This window comes from Lipotes vexillifer, unplaced genomic scaffold (assembly GCF_000442215.2).
Source record: "Lipotes vexillifer unplaced genomic scaffold, Lipotes_vexillifer_v1.1 scaffold1009, whole genome shotgun sequence".
NCBI lineage: Eukaryota > Metazoa > Chordata > Mammalia > Artiodactyla > Lipotidae > Lipotes > Lipotes vexillifer.
The window spans coordinates 65265-84536 of record NW_006772405.1 but is presented as its reverse complement, the minus strand read 5'-3'; the positions used below and the strand labels follow the sequence as shown (position 1 = coordinate 84536).

General features: G+C 36.6%; 1 protein-coding gene across 1 annotated transcript in view; it reads right to left on the bottom strand.

Annotated features, from left to right (window-relative positions):
* The window catches only part of SPINK5 (serine peptidase inhibitor Kazal type 5), a 70303-nt gene that overhangs the window by 29135 nt on the left and 21896 nt on the right, over window positions 1–19272 (bottom strand). Inside the window, 9 exon segments of the mRNA XM_007472286.1 lie at window positions 3585–3633; window positions 6646–6773; window positions 7115–7196; window positions 7634–7758; window positions 8869–8950; window positions 10420–10547; window positions 12609–12690; window positions 14085–14212; window positions 17689–17755. Coding sequence (XP_007472348.1) covers window positions 3585–3633; window positions 6646–6773; window positions 7115–7196; window positions 7634–7758; window positions 8869–8950; window positions 10420–10547; window positions 12609–12690; window positions 14085–14212; window positions 17689–17755 — 871 coding nt within the window.

Sequence of the window (19272 nt, the reverse complement as noted above, 5' to 3'; positions counted from 1 at the left end):
CCACTCTTATTCAACATAGTTTTGGAAGTCCTAGCCATGGCAATCAAAGGGAAAAAAAGAACTAAAAGGAATACAAATAAAACTGATACAAGGAATACAAATAAAACTGTCACTGTTTGCAGATGACATGATACTATACATAGAGAATCCTAAAAACACCACCAGAAAACTATTAGAACTAAGCAATGAACTTGGTAAGGTTGCAGGATACAAAATTATTGCACAGAAATATCTTGCATTTCTATACACCAACAATGAAAAATCAGAAAGAGAAATTAAGGAAACACTCCCATTTACCATTGCAACAAAAGGAATAAACTTATCTAGTAATAAACCTAAGGAGGCAAAAGACTTGTACTCAGAAAACTATAAAACACTAATGAAAAATATCAAAGATGACAAAAACAGTTGGAGAAATATACCATGTTCTTGGATTGGAAGAATCAATATTGTGAAAATGACTATACTACCCAAAGCAATCTACAGATTCAGTGCAATCCCTATCAAACTGCCAGTGGCATTCTTCACAGAATTAGAACAAAAAAATTTTACAATTTCTTTGGAAACACAAAAGAACCCAAATAGCCAAAGCAATCTTAAGAAAAGCAGAGTTGGAGGAATCGGGTTCCCTGACTTCAAACTATACCACAAAGCTACAGTAATCAAGACAGTATGGTACTGGCACAAAAACAGAAATATAGATCAGTGGTACAGGATAAAATGCCCAGAGATAAACCCACACACATATGGGCACCTAATTTACAACAAAGGAGGCAAGAACGTACAATGGAGGAAAGACAGCCTCTTCAATAAGTGGTGCTGGGAAAACCTGACAGCTCCATGTAAAAGAATGAAATTAGAACACTACCTAACACTACACAAAAATAAACTCCAAATGGATTAACGACTTAAATGTAAGACCAGACACTATAAAACTGTTAGAGGAAAACATAGAAAAAACACTCTATAACATAAACCATAGCAAGATCTTTTTTGACCAACCTCCTAGAGTACTGGAAATAAAAACAAAAATAAACAAATGGGATTTAATTAAACTTAAAAGCATTTGCACAGCAAAGGAAACCATAAACAAGACAAAAAGACAACCCTCAGAATGGGAGAAAGTATTTGCAAATGAAACAACAGACAAAGGGTTAATTTCCAAAATATACAAAGAGCTTATGGAGCTCAATATCAAAAAAACAAACAATCCAGTTAAAAAATGGGTGGAAGACATAGACATTTCACCAAGGAAGATATGCAGATGGCCAAGAGGCACCTGAAAAGATGCTCAACATCAGTAATTATTAGAGAAATGCAAGTCAAAACTACAATGAGGTATCTATCACCTCAGGCCAGTCAGAATGGCCATTATCAAAAAATCTAGAAACAATAAATGCTGGAAAGGGTGTGGTGAAAAGGGAATACTTGTGCACTGCTGGTGGGTATGTAAATTAATACAACCACTATGGAGAACAGTATGGAGTTTCCTTAAAAAACTAAAAATAGAACTGTCATACGACCCAGCAATCCCACTATTGGGCATATACCCTGAGAAAACCACAATTCAAAAAGAGACATTTACCACAATGTTCATTGCAGCACTATTTACAATAACCAGGACATGGGAGCAACTTAAGTGTCCATCGACAGATGAATGGATAAAGAAGATGTGGCACATATATACAATGGAATGTTACTCAGCCATAAAAATAAATGAAATTGAGTTATTTGTAGTGAGGTGGATGGACCTAGAGTCTGTCATACAGAGTGAAGTAAGTCAGAAAGAGAAAAACAAATACTGATGCTAACGCATATATATGGAATCTAAAAAAAAAAAATAAATGGTACTGATGAACTTCGTTGCAGGGCAGGAGTAAAGATGTAGACATAGAGAATGAACTTGAGGACACAGGGTGGAAGGCGGAAGCTGGGGCGAAGTGAAAGTAGCATTGACAATATATACAGTACCAAATGTAAAATAGTTAGCTAGTGTGAAGCAGCCGCATAGCACAGGGAGATGAGCTCGGTGCTTTGTGATAACCTATAGGGGTGGGATAGGGAGGATGGGAGGGAGGTTCAAGAGGGAGGGAATATGGGGACATATGTATGCATATGGCTGATTCACTTTGTTGTACAACAGAAACTAACACAGTATTGTGAAGCAATTATACTCCAATAAGGATCTATTTTTTAAAAAAAGAAAGACATATCTGAAACAAAGATATGGGGGAGAGAACAAATATGAAAGTATGATGCCTGGAGAAACTGACACCTTTCTGGGAGTTACTTGATAAAGTCCAGGGATGGGGAATGCATATTTGAAACAGAAGAGTAACAATGGGAGTGGAGAGGAGGAGGAATGTGTTAAGACCATTTGAAAAATCTAACAGGATTTAGAAACTGATCAAACATTATGGATAAAACAAATTTTCAATTCTGAATTACTAATAAAAAGATGGTTCCAGGTAACAGAAAGTTACTAGGAAAATGAATCAGTTTAAAGGCAACCTTTTAATCTGTGTCAACTTTTCCCCCCAGATTATTAGGCTTATACTTTTGCAGCTGTTGTTAGGAAATAGAATAAATAAAGGTAAACCTTGTGTAAGGCTATGTGAGAGTAATCCTACATCTATGTAAAGACAGACTTTGCTCTGCTACTTATAAAATTGTAAAATTATAGAAATGTGAAGTAGATTAAAAATAATTAGAAAGTCAAAGGATTTAATTAATAGTCATAATTGAAAGTGAAAATACTAGTATTCCTCCTTAGCTGGGTGCTGACAAAGATCAAATATGATAATATATGTGCACTTTGTTTTGTAAATTCAACTAATGTGAATGATAGGGTTGTTGTACTCTCTCTTTAAAATAGCTAAGAGGTAGGAATAATGTAACCTGAAATTAGCAAATTGTAAAAATTGATAGTAATAACCTGTGCCTGACAACAGAAATCTTAAGAAAAGCCAAATAAGTTAAACTCTACTTTTTATGAACTAAACCTTAAATTTTGAATTATCATGAAATAAAATTGATACTCAGGAAACTTGTACTTAAACTTTTTTTTCCAGGTTAAAGGTTATATTTATTCATTTTTTAAATTAATTTTTATTGGAGTATAGTTGATTTACTATGTTTGTTAGTTTCTGCTATACAGCAAAGTGAATCAGTTACACATATACCTATATCCACTCTTTTTTAGATTCTGTTGCCATATAGGTCATTACAGAGTATTGAGTAGAGTTCCCTGTGCTATATAGTAGGTTCTTATTAGTTATCTGTTTTATATATAGTACTATGTATATGTCAATTCCAGTCCCCCAATTTATCCACCCCCATTTCCCCTTTGGTAACCATAAGATTGTTTTCTACATCTGTGACTATTTCTGTTTCATTTCATCTGTTTCTGTTTCATAGGTTGATTTGTACCATTTTTTAAGATTCCACATGTAAGCGATATCATATGATATTTGTCTTTCTCTGTCCCATATAAAACAGGAAAACACTTATGCTAATGAGATATCTAGAATGTTATTGCAGAGAAAAAATGTCAGGGTATATATTAGAATTTGTGAGAAAATTACCTTTGCAGTTTCTCTTTTAGCCTTTGCTCTTGCTCTTTCTTCTTGTTGACTGTAAGAAACAGGAAAAAAAAAGACAGAAGAATCTTAATACAGTAGTATAGATTCTTAATGTTCACAGGTTGATCATTCATTGCTTTGATTATTCTCAAGCAACTCCAAAGATCCACTCATAGTAGGTGTAATTTTATTGGGTAATAATTAGAATGATTTACCACACCTCAAGAGAATGGTGTTCAAGGGAAAACCCCTTAATTAATGAGTAAACCTATTTAGCTTCCCAGCAAATATCCTGGAATAGGACTTTCTTATTTGCTGATTCTTTTACATCTGCAGAAGGTTCAGAACTCTTTATAAAGTGGTGATATTTAGCTTCTGGGAGGCAGTATAGCATGGTGATTAGGAAGAAAGTTAAGAAGAAAGACTCTGCAGCCAAATAGAATAAGGAACACAAAAAGTGTCTTAACCTCTCTGTGTTTCCCTCATCTTTAAAAGGGGAAATGGAGTGGAGGGATAGAAGAGGTAATAATACTTCTCTCATAGGACTGTTGTGAGCATTAAATAAGTTGATACATGTAAGGCAATTAGAATTAGTATCTGGTACATAATAAAGTGATTGATAAAAGTGATCGTTATCATCAGCATTGTAAGCATTATTGAAAGTGAACACTCCAAAAACAGGCATATTGGGCTTCCCTGGTGGCGCAGTGGTTAGGAATCCGCCTGCCAATGCAGGGGACACGGGTTCGAGCCCCCGGCCAGAAAGATCCCACATACCACCGAGCAACTAAGTCCGTGTGCCACAACTACTGAGCCTGCGCCCTAGAGCCCACAAGCCGCAACTACTCAGCCCACATGCCACAACCACTGAAGCCCGTGCTCCTAGAGCCCCTGCTCCTAGAGCCCGTGCTCTGCAACAAGAGAAACCACCGCAATGAGAAGCCCATGCACCGCAAGGAAGAGTGGCCCCCTGCTCACCACGAGAGAAAGCCCATGTGCAGCAGCGAAGACCCAACACAGCCAAAAATGAATAAATACATTTTATTTATATAAATAAAAATAAATAATAAATTTTATTTATATAAATAAATAAATAAAAGCAACAAAAAACAGGCATATGATGAAAATGAAATGAGAGTAATAGCTGTTAACCATTTTGGATGAGTAACAGTGTTAGAAATTGAGTTTAATATACTCAGTCTGCAGCATAATTAGATCTATAATGCAGATAATTCAATCATGTTGTAGAGACAAAAATAATTTGCTAAAACGTTTTCATACATTAGTCAACGTAAAAACTGCTCATTGATCAACTTAAAACTTTTTTAAAAGTTGAAAGCACTATTTGTATATGATATTAAAGTGTTTAAGAAATGACTATGGAGGGAGGTATGGTTCTTAAGAAAGGCAATAGCCTTTGCTAACATATCCATAAAATATGAGGCAATAAAATTTTAATTGGATAAGGAATTTTTATATTGATGGAACAAACTAAAATAGCTCCAAAATTGTGGGGTTTCTTATACTTCTTTATATGGATACTGATCCAAACTTTACTGTGAGTCTAAGTTGACTATAAAATTTAAGAAGCATTTTCTTTTCATAATGGAAACTTGTCAGAGGGAACAGCAGAGATGACCACTAGGTGGCAGACTTACTTCCTCATCTCTGAAAGATTAAGGTAAAGAAAAACAGACTGAAATGACCGTAACAGGCAGATGTTACTACCAGAAGTTGATAATGGTTTTGCTAAATAATTATACCCTGTCTACACCCTACACTGAGAAAGCTTATCATTTTCTTCATCTTTCCTGGGCTGAAATTTCCATCATTCTCATCTTCTCTGGGCCTTAATTTTTTCCATCTATAACTTGGGATAATACAGAACCCATTTCATACAGTTGTTGTGAAGATTAAATGAGATTGGGTAGCAAAACCCAAGTATATGTCGATTATATGCCAATAAATGTTGGTTATGATAATTATATGGTCATCGTCATGACTTCCATCTAACAGATTTTTTAATGCTTCCATGGCTCACTTACACTATGGGACAAATCTGCTGGGTTGTATTGCTCTCCACTAGGGAAGACGGAATGACTGAATCCTTTCAGAGATTCTGGGCATATAGAAAATAGAGTATCCCTTGGGACAAAGACTTAAGGAATACAGTAGACTCTGGTTTGAGAGCACATACCATGTTGTCTATTCTAAAGTCATACTTTAGTCCCCTGTAAATGGGGTATTCAACTCCTATACAAAAAAATCATCATTCCTGAAGCAGCCTTTCTCTAACTATTGCAGAGTCCCTCTTCATGTTGTGCCCAAATCTGTCTCCCTATATCTCTCATCAATTTTAATTCTGTTCCTTGAGGTCACACAGAACGAGCAGAAAGAAAAATCATGAACCAACACAGAACAAAAATTCCTAAAATTTGCCATGCACCATAATGATATCAATATACTACATGTAATCTCATGCATTTCCTCTTTCAGCTGATAATCCTTCAGAAAACTAAAAGCAATTAGTATGGTTATCATAGAGTATTCTCTTCTCTGAAAAAAGGATTCTGAGTTCTTTCTGAAATGTCCTGAAATTATTCTGCCTTTTTTATATCACAGTAGTTATCATCTGAAAGCTCTCCACTTGGTTTTGGAGTTTCTTGGGTGTCTGTCTGTTTTTTAGTTCATTTAAATGTGACACACAAGAAGAGGAAAACTGGGCTTCCCTGGTGGCGCAGTGGTCGGGAGTCCACCTGCCGATGCAGGGGACACGGGTTTGTGCCCCGGTCCGGGAAGATCCCACATGCCACGGAGCGGCTGGGCCCGTGAGCCATGGCCACTGAGCCTGCGCGTCCGGAGCCTGTGCTCCGCAACGGGAGAGGCCACAACAGTGAGAGGCCTGCGTATCGCAAAAAATAAAAAAAATAAAAATAAAAAAAGAAGAGGAAAACTACACTGAAGTTTTACACTGAAGAGGAAAACGCATTATTCATAATTGTTGGAAAACTGCCCTTAGCAGTTCCCTGTCCCCACTGCCTCAGAAGCCCCAAGCTCTACTCACAAGAGAGCCTCACACATGAAGCAGAGGTTGCCATGCACCTTCCCATCTGGGCCCTGGATGGGGCTGTTCTCTCTAGAGCAAAGAAGTTGTCCATTCTTCATGGATTTGTGGTATTCCCTGCACAACTCCTGTGAAATCAAGGAGGGAAGTTTGAGGTGTTGAACACGGGTTGGATCAGATTGCAAAAACTGCTGAAGTTTATACTTTTTTCTTAAACTGCGGTCAGCACTTAGCAAATTTTAGAATAGTTCTTAACTTTGAAGACGTGAATATTTTTAAATGATAAAAGTTACAGACCCTCAACCTAGAAATAGTCACATATGCACGTGTACATGCACACATATAAACAAATACACAAACCACAAACTGTATCAATGTTTCATACAGTTTAAGGGAATTTATGGGTTCCCTGAATGCCATCTATGGATCCCAGGTCCATATGCCTCTGACTTGTTGAAGGTTCCCTCACCTCAAAGGAAGATGTATTCTCAGATTGCCTTTTATTTTTTGATTCACCTTCCCTCTTTTTCTTTTCTTTTTCTTCTGCTCGGCTAAAAAAGAGTGATTTAAAAAGAGAGGAGTAAGAATCATAGAATCTCCAGATTGAAAGTGATCTAAAATACTCAAATATCATTCAGTTATTACAGTTATATATATTATGAACCACGTATGAACTGATGTACTGTTTGGCATATTGATATGTTTGCTAGTGATCTGTCGTGTTTTCAGATGATTCCGTATCCCACTCTGCAAGGGTATGATCCTTGTTTCATGTCATTTACACTTCCACGGGAACTCAACCAGTGATTGATATGCAGGAATCATTCTTTGACAATTATGACATTGTGCAAAAATGTGTCACAAAAAAATGCCATTGATAAGAAACAAACACAATTTAAGAAACAAAATAGAATAAAGCTCCAAAAAAGAGAAATGAAGCAGAAAGGACAAAACCCTCCCTCATTTTCCCAGCAGCAGCTCTACTCACAAGATAGTCGCACACATGGAGCAGGTGTTGCCATGCATTTTCCCATCTGGGCCCTTGATGGGGTCACTCTCTCTGGTGCAAAAGAGTTTTCCATTTCTCACAAACTTGCGGTATTCACTGCACAGCTTCTGCCAAGATAGAGAAGGTGATTTGGACACACGTTTTATTCCCATTCAGAGCAGAAGTTTGAAGCATCTACATTGGTAGAAACTAATCTTTGAGCCCAGGATTTTAGTTGTGTTTCTCTCAAATATAAAATTCAATTGAACAAAAAAAACCTCGTGATTTGCTAAGAGATGGAAACAAATAAGACATAATAGGATGTATAATAAAAGAGGTAGATAAGTAAACTCCACTATAATCTAAATAGAATAAAATAAGTGCAAACATACAGGTACAAGAAAATCTGAGAACTCAGAGGTTGGGACCATGAAATCTGATTGTGGAAATCAGGGAAGATGTCAGGGAACTAGGATACTTTGAGTGAGACTTTGAAGAGTAAATAGGATTTTCCTGGTTGAGAAATGGATTGAGAAATACACATTTTAGATTGCTAAAATAAGCTGAGAAGCACATGTCAGAAACTACATGGCCTATAGCAGAACATGAATTTCTGAATGACGGTAAGGAGCCAAATAAGAGAGTTAAGGGGATTGAAATGCATCCTTTAGTTGATAATGAGTTATTTGTGCATTTTAAGAAGAGCAGTATTATGATCTAGTTAATATTTTGAAACTTTACTCCAGCTGTGTTAGGGAGGATGGTTGGATAAGAAAAAGAATAGAACTTAGAGGGAAGATGAGGAGACTTTCATCATCTAAAGAAGTTAACGGTAACTTAAATAAAGCCATGAAAATGAATATTGTAATATTTCAAAGGTAAAAACTATGTTTTCTGTGTGTGTACAATGTATTTTGAACCCAACTCAGATGTGAAATTTCAAAAATTCACACGTAGAAAATATACACTAAGTGTCTCAGGAAAGTGGTAAGCAAAAGCTAGCATAGTCTGTAAATGATGAAACTAGAACTAGAAATCATTTTTTTTCAGACTGCAAATAAGTTCTTTTTACTGTACAGAGTTAGTCTCTGAAGCAGCAAGAATTGATCAACTCCCATATCATTCATCTCAATGTCATCTCCAGATTGAAAGGTTAAGATTTTCTGGGGATTTTTGCAGGGCAATATTCCAGCCTTCAGGCTCTTTGAAGTGTGTTCAAATTACAGTCTACTCACTGCATGTGAGCCTGCTTTTCCAGGTTCTCTTTTACTTCTTGCTTTTGCTTCAGCCTTTTTCTTTTCTTCAGCTTTTGCTTGGCTGAATTAGAAAAAAAACAAAACAAAACAAAAAAAGGACAGATCCATAGGACCAAACACAGTCAATGGTTTCTCCACATTTCTGCATTGCTAATCTGTCCTCCCTCCTCAAGAAGGAGCAACTTTGCCCCTTTATCACTACATACTAATGAGAAGCAACAAAACAGCCCTCCAGTATAAGATACCGTAACTTCTTCATAGTTTCTGCATAACACTGAAATAAAGATAGCGTTACTTGTGGATTTGGGAGACTTTCTTTCTGTAAATTACCATTTTTGGCTGTGGTCAGAAAAGGAACATCATCAGTGTTCATCAAGGAGATATCAAAATTAGTACCATGGGCTTCCCTGATGGTGCAGTGGTTGAGAGTCCGCCTGCCGATGCAGGGGACGCGGGTTCGTGCCCCGGTCCGGGAAGATCCCACATGCCGCAGAGCGGCTAGGCCCGTGAGCCATGGCCGCTAAGCCTGCACGTCCGGAGCCTGTGCTCCGCAACGGGAGAGGCCACAACAGTGAGAGGCCCCAACAGTAAGAGGCCCGTGTACCGCAAAAAAAAAAAAAAAAAAAAAAACTAGTACTGCGGTGACATTACACCTGGAGCCTGAAAGTGGCCTTAATAAAGCACATTGACTGGTCTCCTTGTTTCACAGAGACAAGGTGAGGTGGTGAGGGCTTTGCTTATAATCTCAGGATATGACAACTAACCCAAATTTCTCCTCTCAAGTCTATGTTCTGTCTACCACGTCGTGTATGCCGTAGCTTTATTAATTCAGTTTACATGTATTGCTTACTCATGGCTGTGTTATCTGTAAGAAAATGTAGGATGGGTGGAAAAATTTTAATAATTTCCATACACTGATAAACCAAATGAGCCTAAATTTGCTTTGTACAATGGAATTGCATGGTATGTACAGTTAACCGATGGTATTTCAACCATACCTGGTTGTCAATCAAATTACAAAAGACCAAAGATTCTAAATGGAGTCAACTACTTAATCTGAACTCAATCAGATAAACTGAGTACAGTCCCAAATTTTGAAACCAAACTCAGTTATAACTTACTGACAAATGTCACATTATATAAAGTAACATTTACTGTAATTTAATAAGAGTTCATGGGCAACTTCAATAATCAATTTCTGCAGTAAGTGTTAACTTTGGGTCTTCGCCTCTCTGGAAGATGAGATGCCTATAAACTTGTACAACAGGTTCACAATATGAAGCTTCAGCAGTAGGGAGAATTTGATAATTTGCATAAGTCAGGATGTTCCAGTGCTAAGAGAATGAGTGTCGGGGGTACCAGACATCTTGGCATAAATGCTCTAGGTACTTATTCCCAGCTCTATTACTTACATTCTCCATGTAACTTCTTGAACTCCCTTCCCAGTTTGCCCATCTATGAAACAAGCTAGTTCTATTAGATTACTGTAGGATCCCTTTTCTCTTCGACATTCTAAAACTCTGTACTCACTAGAAGTCTTGACACATGGAACACAAGTTGTCATGCATTTTCCCATCTGGGCCACGAATAGGGTCATTTTCTTTGGTACAGAAAGGGATTCCATTCATTGCATGATCCTGATACTCACTGCAGAGTTTCTGAATAAAGAAAATGAGACAGTTTAGATATGGTTCTCTATAAACTTTAGATACTCTTTATCAAAGATATTGGAAAAGAGGAATTAAGGATAAAAAAATAAAACATTTAGGATGTATAACTGTCCAAAAATTTTGTGATATTTCTCTTCTTATAAGATTCATCCATTTGGGGCTTCCCTGGTGGCGCAGTGGTTAAGAATCTGCCTGCCAATGCAGGGGACACGGGTTCGAGCCCTGGTCCGGGAAGATCCCACATGCCGTGGAGCAACTAAGCCCATGAGCCACAACTACTGAGCCTGCACTCTAGAGCCCACGAGCCACAGATACTGAGCCCACTTGCTGCAACTACTGAAGCCCGCACACCTAGAGCCCGTGCTCTGCAACATGAGAAGCCACCACGATGAGAAGCCCGTGCACTGCAACGAAGAGTGGCCCCGGCTCGCTGCAGCTAGAGAAAGCCTGTGCGCAGCAACGAAGACCCAGTGCAGCCAAAAATAATTTTAAAATTAATTAATTAAGATTCATCCATTTACGTGTTCAACAGATAAGTTAAAGGGATTAAATATGAATGTGATTTAGCAATTTTATGTCAAGTGAAAAGGATAAGGAATTGCAATATAAAAAGCTAAGGGATATGACACATGTCTAAATTAAGTGTGCACTAGCATATAGGAAAGAATGATCCAAGGAAGTTCAGAGAAGAGCTTATATTTGAGTTATATCTTTAGAATGTGCCTAGGAGAACAATGTGGCAAAAAAGTCCTCCAGGAGGAATTATGATATGCAAAGACACAGAGGCGTAAAAGAATATGTTATTTTGAGATAATCTATTACAGTCAGGAGTATAGTGGCTAAAGAATTAGCAGGACACAAAGAGGAAGGTTTGGGAACTGGTTAAAAGGAGACCTTGAAGATAAGTCAAAATCAGACTACTAAAGTTTGAAAGGACTTTGGACTTTATTCTTAGGAAATGGAAAACAATATTTATAGCAGAGAAGGACCTAATCAAATCTTTGTTTTAGAAAGATTATCCAGTCGGATGTGTGGAGGGTTTAAGTGACTAAAGACTGAAGCTAGGGAAACTATAGAAGAGAAGGAAGGAAGGGAGGGAGGGAGAGAAGGAAAGAGGGAGGAGGGGAGGAAGGAAGGAAGGAAGGGAGAAAAAGAAAAGGAAGAGAGAAAAGAAGGAAGAAATTGAAAGTGAAAGATAGGATAGTTGAGGGACATTTAACAGCTGAAATTAAAAGGACTGTGTAACCTAGGATTGAAGGAAAGAAAGCAGTTGAAACAGGCCTTAGCAATTAAGATATAGTTACATGAAGGCAGAAGGTGGACTACGGGAATGAGCTATTTTATGAAAGTGAACTACACTTCATAGAAGGTGGGATAACTCTAAGAAATAAGTTAAATAGGGTCTCTTTAATGGAGTGAAATGGTCCAAATACACTCTAGAATACCTGTAAACATTAGATTTTCATAATGCCATTGGTTCATGGAAGTATTTCCTACTCTGAAAACAACATGGAAGAATAATTGAATCTTGAAGATTGAGGAAGATGTTGGCTAGAAGTATAGAGAACAGGCAGGATGCTAATGTAGCAATGCAAAAGAAAGCTATTAGGTATCTGTGCTAAGATGGCAGCAGTGGAAAAAAGGGAGATGACTAGTTAAGAGGTGTTTTAAAAGAAGAATGTCATATGATTTTAAAAGGATCATATTAAAATTTTACATTGCTATTGCTTTCAAAATGAAAACCCCCAAAACAACTGTCACACATTTGAAGAATGTATATCAACTTTGAATTCAGATAAGGCTTGATATATCACCTTCATTCAGGAGTATAGAACTGTTTTTACTAATGGGCCTTAATTTCCTCCAAATAGAGCTAAAAATTGTAATGTCATAAGTATTCTAAATCTTATAAAATAGTAACTAAAAATTAGTCTCCAGAAACCCATTAGTAGTGGAGGAAAAATAAATATTGAAAATGCATTCTAGAGTAAAGTACACACACACACACCCTACGAAAGTCGTAACTGAATTGATCAAACTAATCCTCACCTCAGTTTCTCTTTTAACTTTTTCTTTAGCCTTTCTCAGGTGTTCATCTGCTATATTTTTTTCTTCTGAAAAATGCTGTTTGCTGGAGAAAGAAACAAAAATAAGGAAGTGAATATAGATGTTTTGAATCTTCAAGCTATAAAATAGTCATTTAGAGGCAAGTGGAAAAAAACAGCTAAGTGTTCCTGAGTTTTAGAACAAACATTTTCAAATCACCCTAAAGCCCCTTATTAAATTGAAATCTTCACCATTTCCCCAAAGAACCCCTTTCATTTTGCCTTTAAGTTTGCCATTTCCTTCCACTGTAACAATCTTTTTTTTCCTTTTTCTTTTTTGTCATCTTCCCTTTTAAACCTCCCCAGCTTAAATTCTACCTTCTTTAAGAAGACATCCCATACGTCAAAGTGGAAATGAGTTCTACATCTTTCAGTGTGTTTTCATACTTGGATATTCTTCTCTCATAGGATAGTTTTCATTCTGTCTTGCAATGTATGTGTGTGTGTGTGTGTGTGTGTGTGTGTGTGTGTGTATCCAAGGATTATTTTTGCTATTAGCCTTAAGCTTCTTGAGAGCAGGGATCTTTGTCCATACATTCATTCATTCACTTATTTATTCAACATTTGGTTAGTAATTATTTTTCGGCAAGCACTGGAAAGCACTCTGGGCAGTTTACAGTATAAACACATACCCTATCTTCTTAGAACTTACAGACCAGTAGAGAAGAGTGACAGTCAACAAATAGTACTAGAAATAATTATACAAATACCAACTATGATGACTATTATAAAATAAAATTATCAAGTGTTATAAAGATTGAATTTAATTAGTGATTTTAGGAGATTTCATCCAAGGAAGGATAATCTTGAAATGCGAACCACAGAAGAGACATTAGCTGGCCAAAACAAGAACTGGCGGTCAGAAAGTGTAGGAAAGAGCTCATAGAGTTCAAGGATCTAAAAAAAAATGTGATGAGACCTTTCCTGAGCCATCTTTATAAATGCCATAATTTATATGTTGTGGGATTTGCTCTTCCCCCAGGGTCAGATGTCCAAGATGAAAAGATAGAGTTAATCCAGTTCACAAACGAACATGGATTTTTTTGTGGGCATCCCATCTATTCTGCCACAATGGGGTAATTACTGAAGGAAAAGAATCAAAGTCCTAGTGCCTGCTTTTAACCCTCATTCTGTACTATAACTAGGTCATAAAAAGGCCTACAAAGGTCATGGGAGAAAATGTTAACAAGTATTTTGTAATCCAGTCATCCTACTGGAAATTAGAATCCATTTGTATTAAAAAAGAAATATATAGCATTAGAGCCTACTTATGAGGTGGTATTATGATTTGTAGAGGACATAAAACAGCTCAAAAATTCTCAACAACAAATATTCCCGTGAACATTGTTCTTATTCATCATTTTAGTCACTCTCCACTTCACCTTTTGAGTAACTCCAAAGAAACCACATCTATACTTACAAAATTTCAGCACACAGGGCACATTTGTTGCCATGCATCCTGCCATCAGGGCCACGGACTGGCTTACTCTCCCATGTACAAGAAAGTGTTCCATTCCTCACTTGGTTTTCATATTCCTTGCAGAAATTCTTTAAAAAGACAAGTAATTACATTTAGCACTTTTCTATTCTTTAATCTAGAAAATGTGCATCATGGATTTATAGTCAAAGAATGTCATATCTAGAAAGTGTTGGTGAACACACACAACATATTAATGAGAAATAGTAATTACATTGTCAAATTACTCGGTACCTGTATATACTATGTCATGTATTTATTAAAAGGTAAAAGAGCCTAGGAAAGAATAAGGCTGAGCAAATACTTTCTAAAATCAGTTTTTGTTCACTTGCAAATCTATGGAAAAAGATAATAGATAAAAGATCTGTCATGAGGTTCCAACAAAGACATAACAAAACACAGCAGCCAAGACAAAACAAAAGTGTTGCCAATGAGCAGAATATAGAATCTGTAAGATGAGATACTTAAGAGCTACTTAATATGGAACAAGTCAAGAACAATTTACTTAGTTTGCAAGGAAAAAGGAATAAGACGGTATCCAACAGCATTATGCTTACTCTATTTGTTTTCTCTGTGGATCATTTTTATATATACTCTGCCACCTTTATCAATGTTCATTTCTAACACTGCAGGTGGAAACCTCAGGAGTGAACCTAATTTTCCTTCATTACCCACTTAGAAATGCAGACCATCAAGACTAATCTTCATTTAGAAAACCTAAAAAGGTTGTGACTTCCTCCCAAAATTCAGAAGAGGTTTATACACACAAATTTCCTGATTGATGCTTGAATTCAGTATTTTCAAGTTTCTCTCTGTGTTTTGAAAATTCTATTTGATAAGGGCCATATATATGTGTGTGTGGGTATGTGTGTATACAAAAGTTATATTTAATTATATATGATAAATATATAAACTTTAAAACACTATACCAAAACACTACCTGATAGCATATATTACTATAATATAATCTATAAAAATGCTTCTCTGTGGCCTTTTTCAACTGTATGACCCTCATCTTCCCATTTCAGCTAAAAAATCGTGAGCATACTGCAGTATTATTTACAATAGACAAGACGTGGAACAACCTAAGTGTTCATCAGTAGATAAATGGATAAAGACGATGCCATATATACATATATACAATGTGTATGTATGGATGGATGGAATATTATTCAGTCATGAAAAAGAATGAAATCTTTCCATTTGTGACAGTATGGATGGGTTGTAGAGGGTATTATGCTAAGTGAAATAAGTCAGACAGAGAATTGTAATTACTGTATGACTTTCCTTATATGTGGAATCTAAAAAAACAAAACAAAGGAACAAATAAAACAGACTCATAGATACAGAGAACAAACTGGTGGTTGCCAGTGGGGAGGGGAGTGGGGCGGGGTAGGGGAAATAGGTGAAGGGGATTAAGAGGTACAGACTTCCCATTATAAAATAAATAAGTCATGGAGATGTAATGTACAGCAAAGGGAATATAGTCAGTAATATTATAAGAACTTTGTATGGTGACAAATGGTATCTAGACTTATCATGGTGACCGTTTTGATATATATATATATATATATATATATATATATATATATATGTATATATATATATATATATATAATCAAATCACTGTGATGTACACCTGAAACTAACGTGATATTGCATATCAGTTATACTTCAATTAAGAAATTTATTTTAAAAGAGAGTGTGGTTTGGAGTCAGAAGGGAAATTAAACTGTGGCTCTAACTCACTGGGAGACCATAGCAAAGTCACATCACCTTTGAGACTTCAGTCTCACTACCAACACAAAGGCAGTTTTCAGAATAGCTGCTCTTTAGGACCTTTTCTAGATCTAGTATTCTCTGATTTAAAAAAATATATAACTCACACTTCATTAGGACACTTTAAAAGAGAATCTAATGAGGAGATATTTGTCTTTAGAGGAGTAATGGGTGTGTTCCGAACTTCCTGGTTGTAACAATCTAGGAATACAGACGCAGAAGCCAGTCACCTGATAATCACAGTGTGGTAATGAAATTGATGCTCAATGGTTCCCATAAAAGAAACAATGATAATTTCAGTTTATAAGTTGTGATTCATCCAAGGAGATTCTAAAGAAATGCTGTGTGATCAACCCACTGACAGGTTAATTATGGGGCAAATATTGAGCCATCACAATAATGCAGTCCTGTTCAACATAATCATGTCCAATGACCCCACCAAAACAATGATCCCAGCCACAGACAAAAAGAAGGAAAAGTAGCTGAGGCATGATGAAAGACAAGGGAAAAGAAACTCCCTATTTATGAAGTAATAAAATGTTGAATATCACAAGATGACCCAAAGTGTTATACTGAAATTTAACAAGCACCACAACAAAATTGCTTTTCAAATCTGTGAGTGTTGACCACATTATGGATAATTATGAATGCTCTGTGTTTCTTAATTTAAATTCTGAATGCCCTATTTAGGGTGGGACATTTGTTTCATTGAATGGCATTATGAAGTGGAAGTTCAGCTCTTAACTACCAAAAATTGCACCTGTGTCTCCCTTAGGAAAACATATGCCCTACAATCCACAAAAATAGTATCTTTTTATTAGCACCAAAGGGTGCAGGACACAGAATCAGAATCCAACAGGAGGGTAAAATTGAGATCATTTACCCAGCCTCCTTATTTTACTAATAATGAAAATTGAGACCTAGACAGAAGAGATGAGTTGCTCAGTTTCACACACCCAGAGAAGGACTAAAACTCAGGTGTTCTGACTTTTCAACGAAAGACTACTCATTACCAAAGTAGCTGCTATCACTTTCACTGAAAGTAGGGTTTAATAACCTTGGTGATTTAAGAAATCCAGGCTGTGTTATCTACAATGCATATTCAATTAACGAAAGGAATAATTTTTTATACTAGATTGAAAAACTAAATCATTGAATAATTTGAAAAACCTTAATTTTAAAGTTATTTTAAAAACAATATCAATAATTAATTGTTTGAGGTTTTTGTTTAATCAGAAGCATGACCTTTATAAATGCACGCCTCTCTGAACATAATAACCATAATGGAAAAATGAATAACTAATTTGCATCAGTGGGAATATACATAAAATACACCAGTGGATATACTGTTTAAAAGATTCTGGAATTATTTTCAAGTTATTCCTGTCAAATTTATATTAAGTTGCTTTTTTAACTAATTTATTCAAAGCAAAAGTAATTTACACTAAGTCAAAGAGAAGTCTGGTGGAAACTAAGCAAAATTTAATTTGCATAAACTTTGTCTTCTCGTTTTTTTTAAGCAAGCAGAGTATTTTGAGCTTTAGGTGGGAAATGCTATTTTAACTTTGAATCTAGTGATTAATATACTTAGGAATATTATACTAGGAATATTGTACTAGGAATTCAACTTGGGAAACTTTAAAATTAAGGAGAAAAGTTCAATGTAATAATGAAGAACAATGACATTACTGAATTACCTTAAAGGTTCAAGTATAAATTGATAATATTTATGTCCACAAGAACCAAACTGTATTGATGAGAAATTTACCTTTTCAGCACTTCGTCGAATTTTGGTTTCACCTTCTCGCTTGGCATTTTCTTCAGCTTCTTTTAAGCTGTTAAGAAAAGAAAATGGTCGGTTTATGACTTTATCATATCTTCAGTGTCCAGTTCTGTGCTAAGCACTTCAATATCCTTTGCTCAACTTGCTCAACCCATCCACTTACATGAGACAAGCTTTGCCTGTCTTGAATGTTTGAGCCAGAAAACTGCCAAAGATAAGGATGGGTGTGAAACTGACTCACTGACAATCAATTAGAAGCCTTGTTCTGTAAAACTGGATGGGTGTGACTCCTTGATTGACACACAGAAGATTGTCAGGAAAACTTGCTTTAACAGGCAGAGCCAAGAGCTTTAAAACAATGCCGTGACAAGGATGAAACCAAACTAAGCATTTGAAGTACACGTTGTCATCCACACCCTTATGTATAGCTTTTTAAACCTTGTAAAGTACTTGTTTGCCTTCATGTAAAAGCACCCTTGTCAATAAAAGCTACATTGAACTGAGCTTCTAAGTCCTTTCAGATCTATTATCTAACTGCAGTTCAACTTGGAGATAGACAAGACTATCTTAGTTCTACAGAGGAAGAAACCAACCACGAGTCAGGGAGGTCAGATTCTCTTTTTTAGCTAGCACACGGTAAGAAACACAGAATCATAGCATTAGGGCAGGTTTGAGCACTAAAAGTGCATGCCTCCTAGATAAGAAAGTGGAAATGAGGATGATTTCCTGTCTGGAAACCAGTTATAATAACTATTTTTAAACCTGAGAGGACATGCCCTCGAATTCCACACAGCATACTATAATTTTCAAAGACAGATGTGAAGTCCTTTAATCTGTTAAATCTTTCTCTCTGCTGATTTTAAAAATCCAGTGATATAAATAGAGCACTTTAAGGCTTGCTGACAAACGGATTAGAGAATCTATGCTTTAACAGCCAGAATATTAAAGACTCTTTGGATCTTACTCATATCTCTGTCTCTGTGCTCAGAGCAGTGTCAGGCACTGAGAGAAAGATTAACGCAACAGTTCTTCCCTTTTATAAAGTCCCACCTTTTATACAACTAATAAATTCAGCCACATGACATTATTTTAAATTAGACTGTCATCTTCAGTGAGAGTATCTATACATGCCTGAATGAAGCAGTGCATGTCAAATGACTGACTTAGATTATTCCACGAGAGCACCTTTTAAATTTTGAAATATTATGCCTTATAAAACACTGTGCATTTTCAAGTCATTATAATTAAATAAATTAAATAACTAGCATAACCGCTTTATCTACTCCTTTTTTTTTTTTTTGCGGTACGCGGGCCTCTCACTGTTGTGGCCTCTCCCGTTGCTGAGCACAGGCTCCGGACGCGCAGGCTCAGCGGCCATGGCTCACGGGCCCAGCCGCTCCGCGGCATGTGGGATCCTCCCGGCCCGGGGCACGAACCCGTGTCCCCTGCATCGGCAGGCGGACTCCCAACCACTGTGCCACCAGGGAAGCCTTATCTACTCCTTTTACGAAAATTTATCAGGGGACATGGGTTCGTGCCCCGGTCCGGGAAGATCCCACGTGCCGCGGA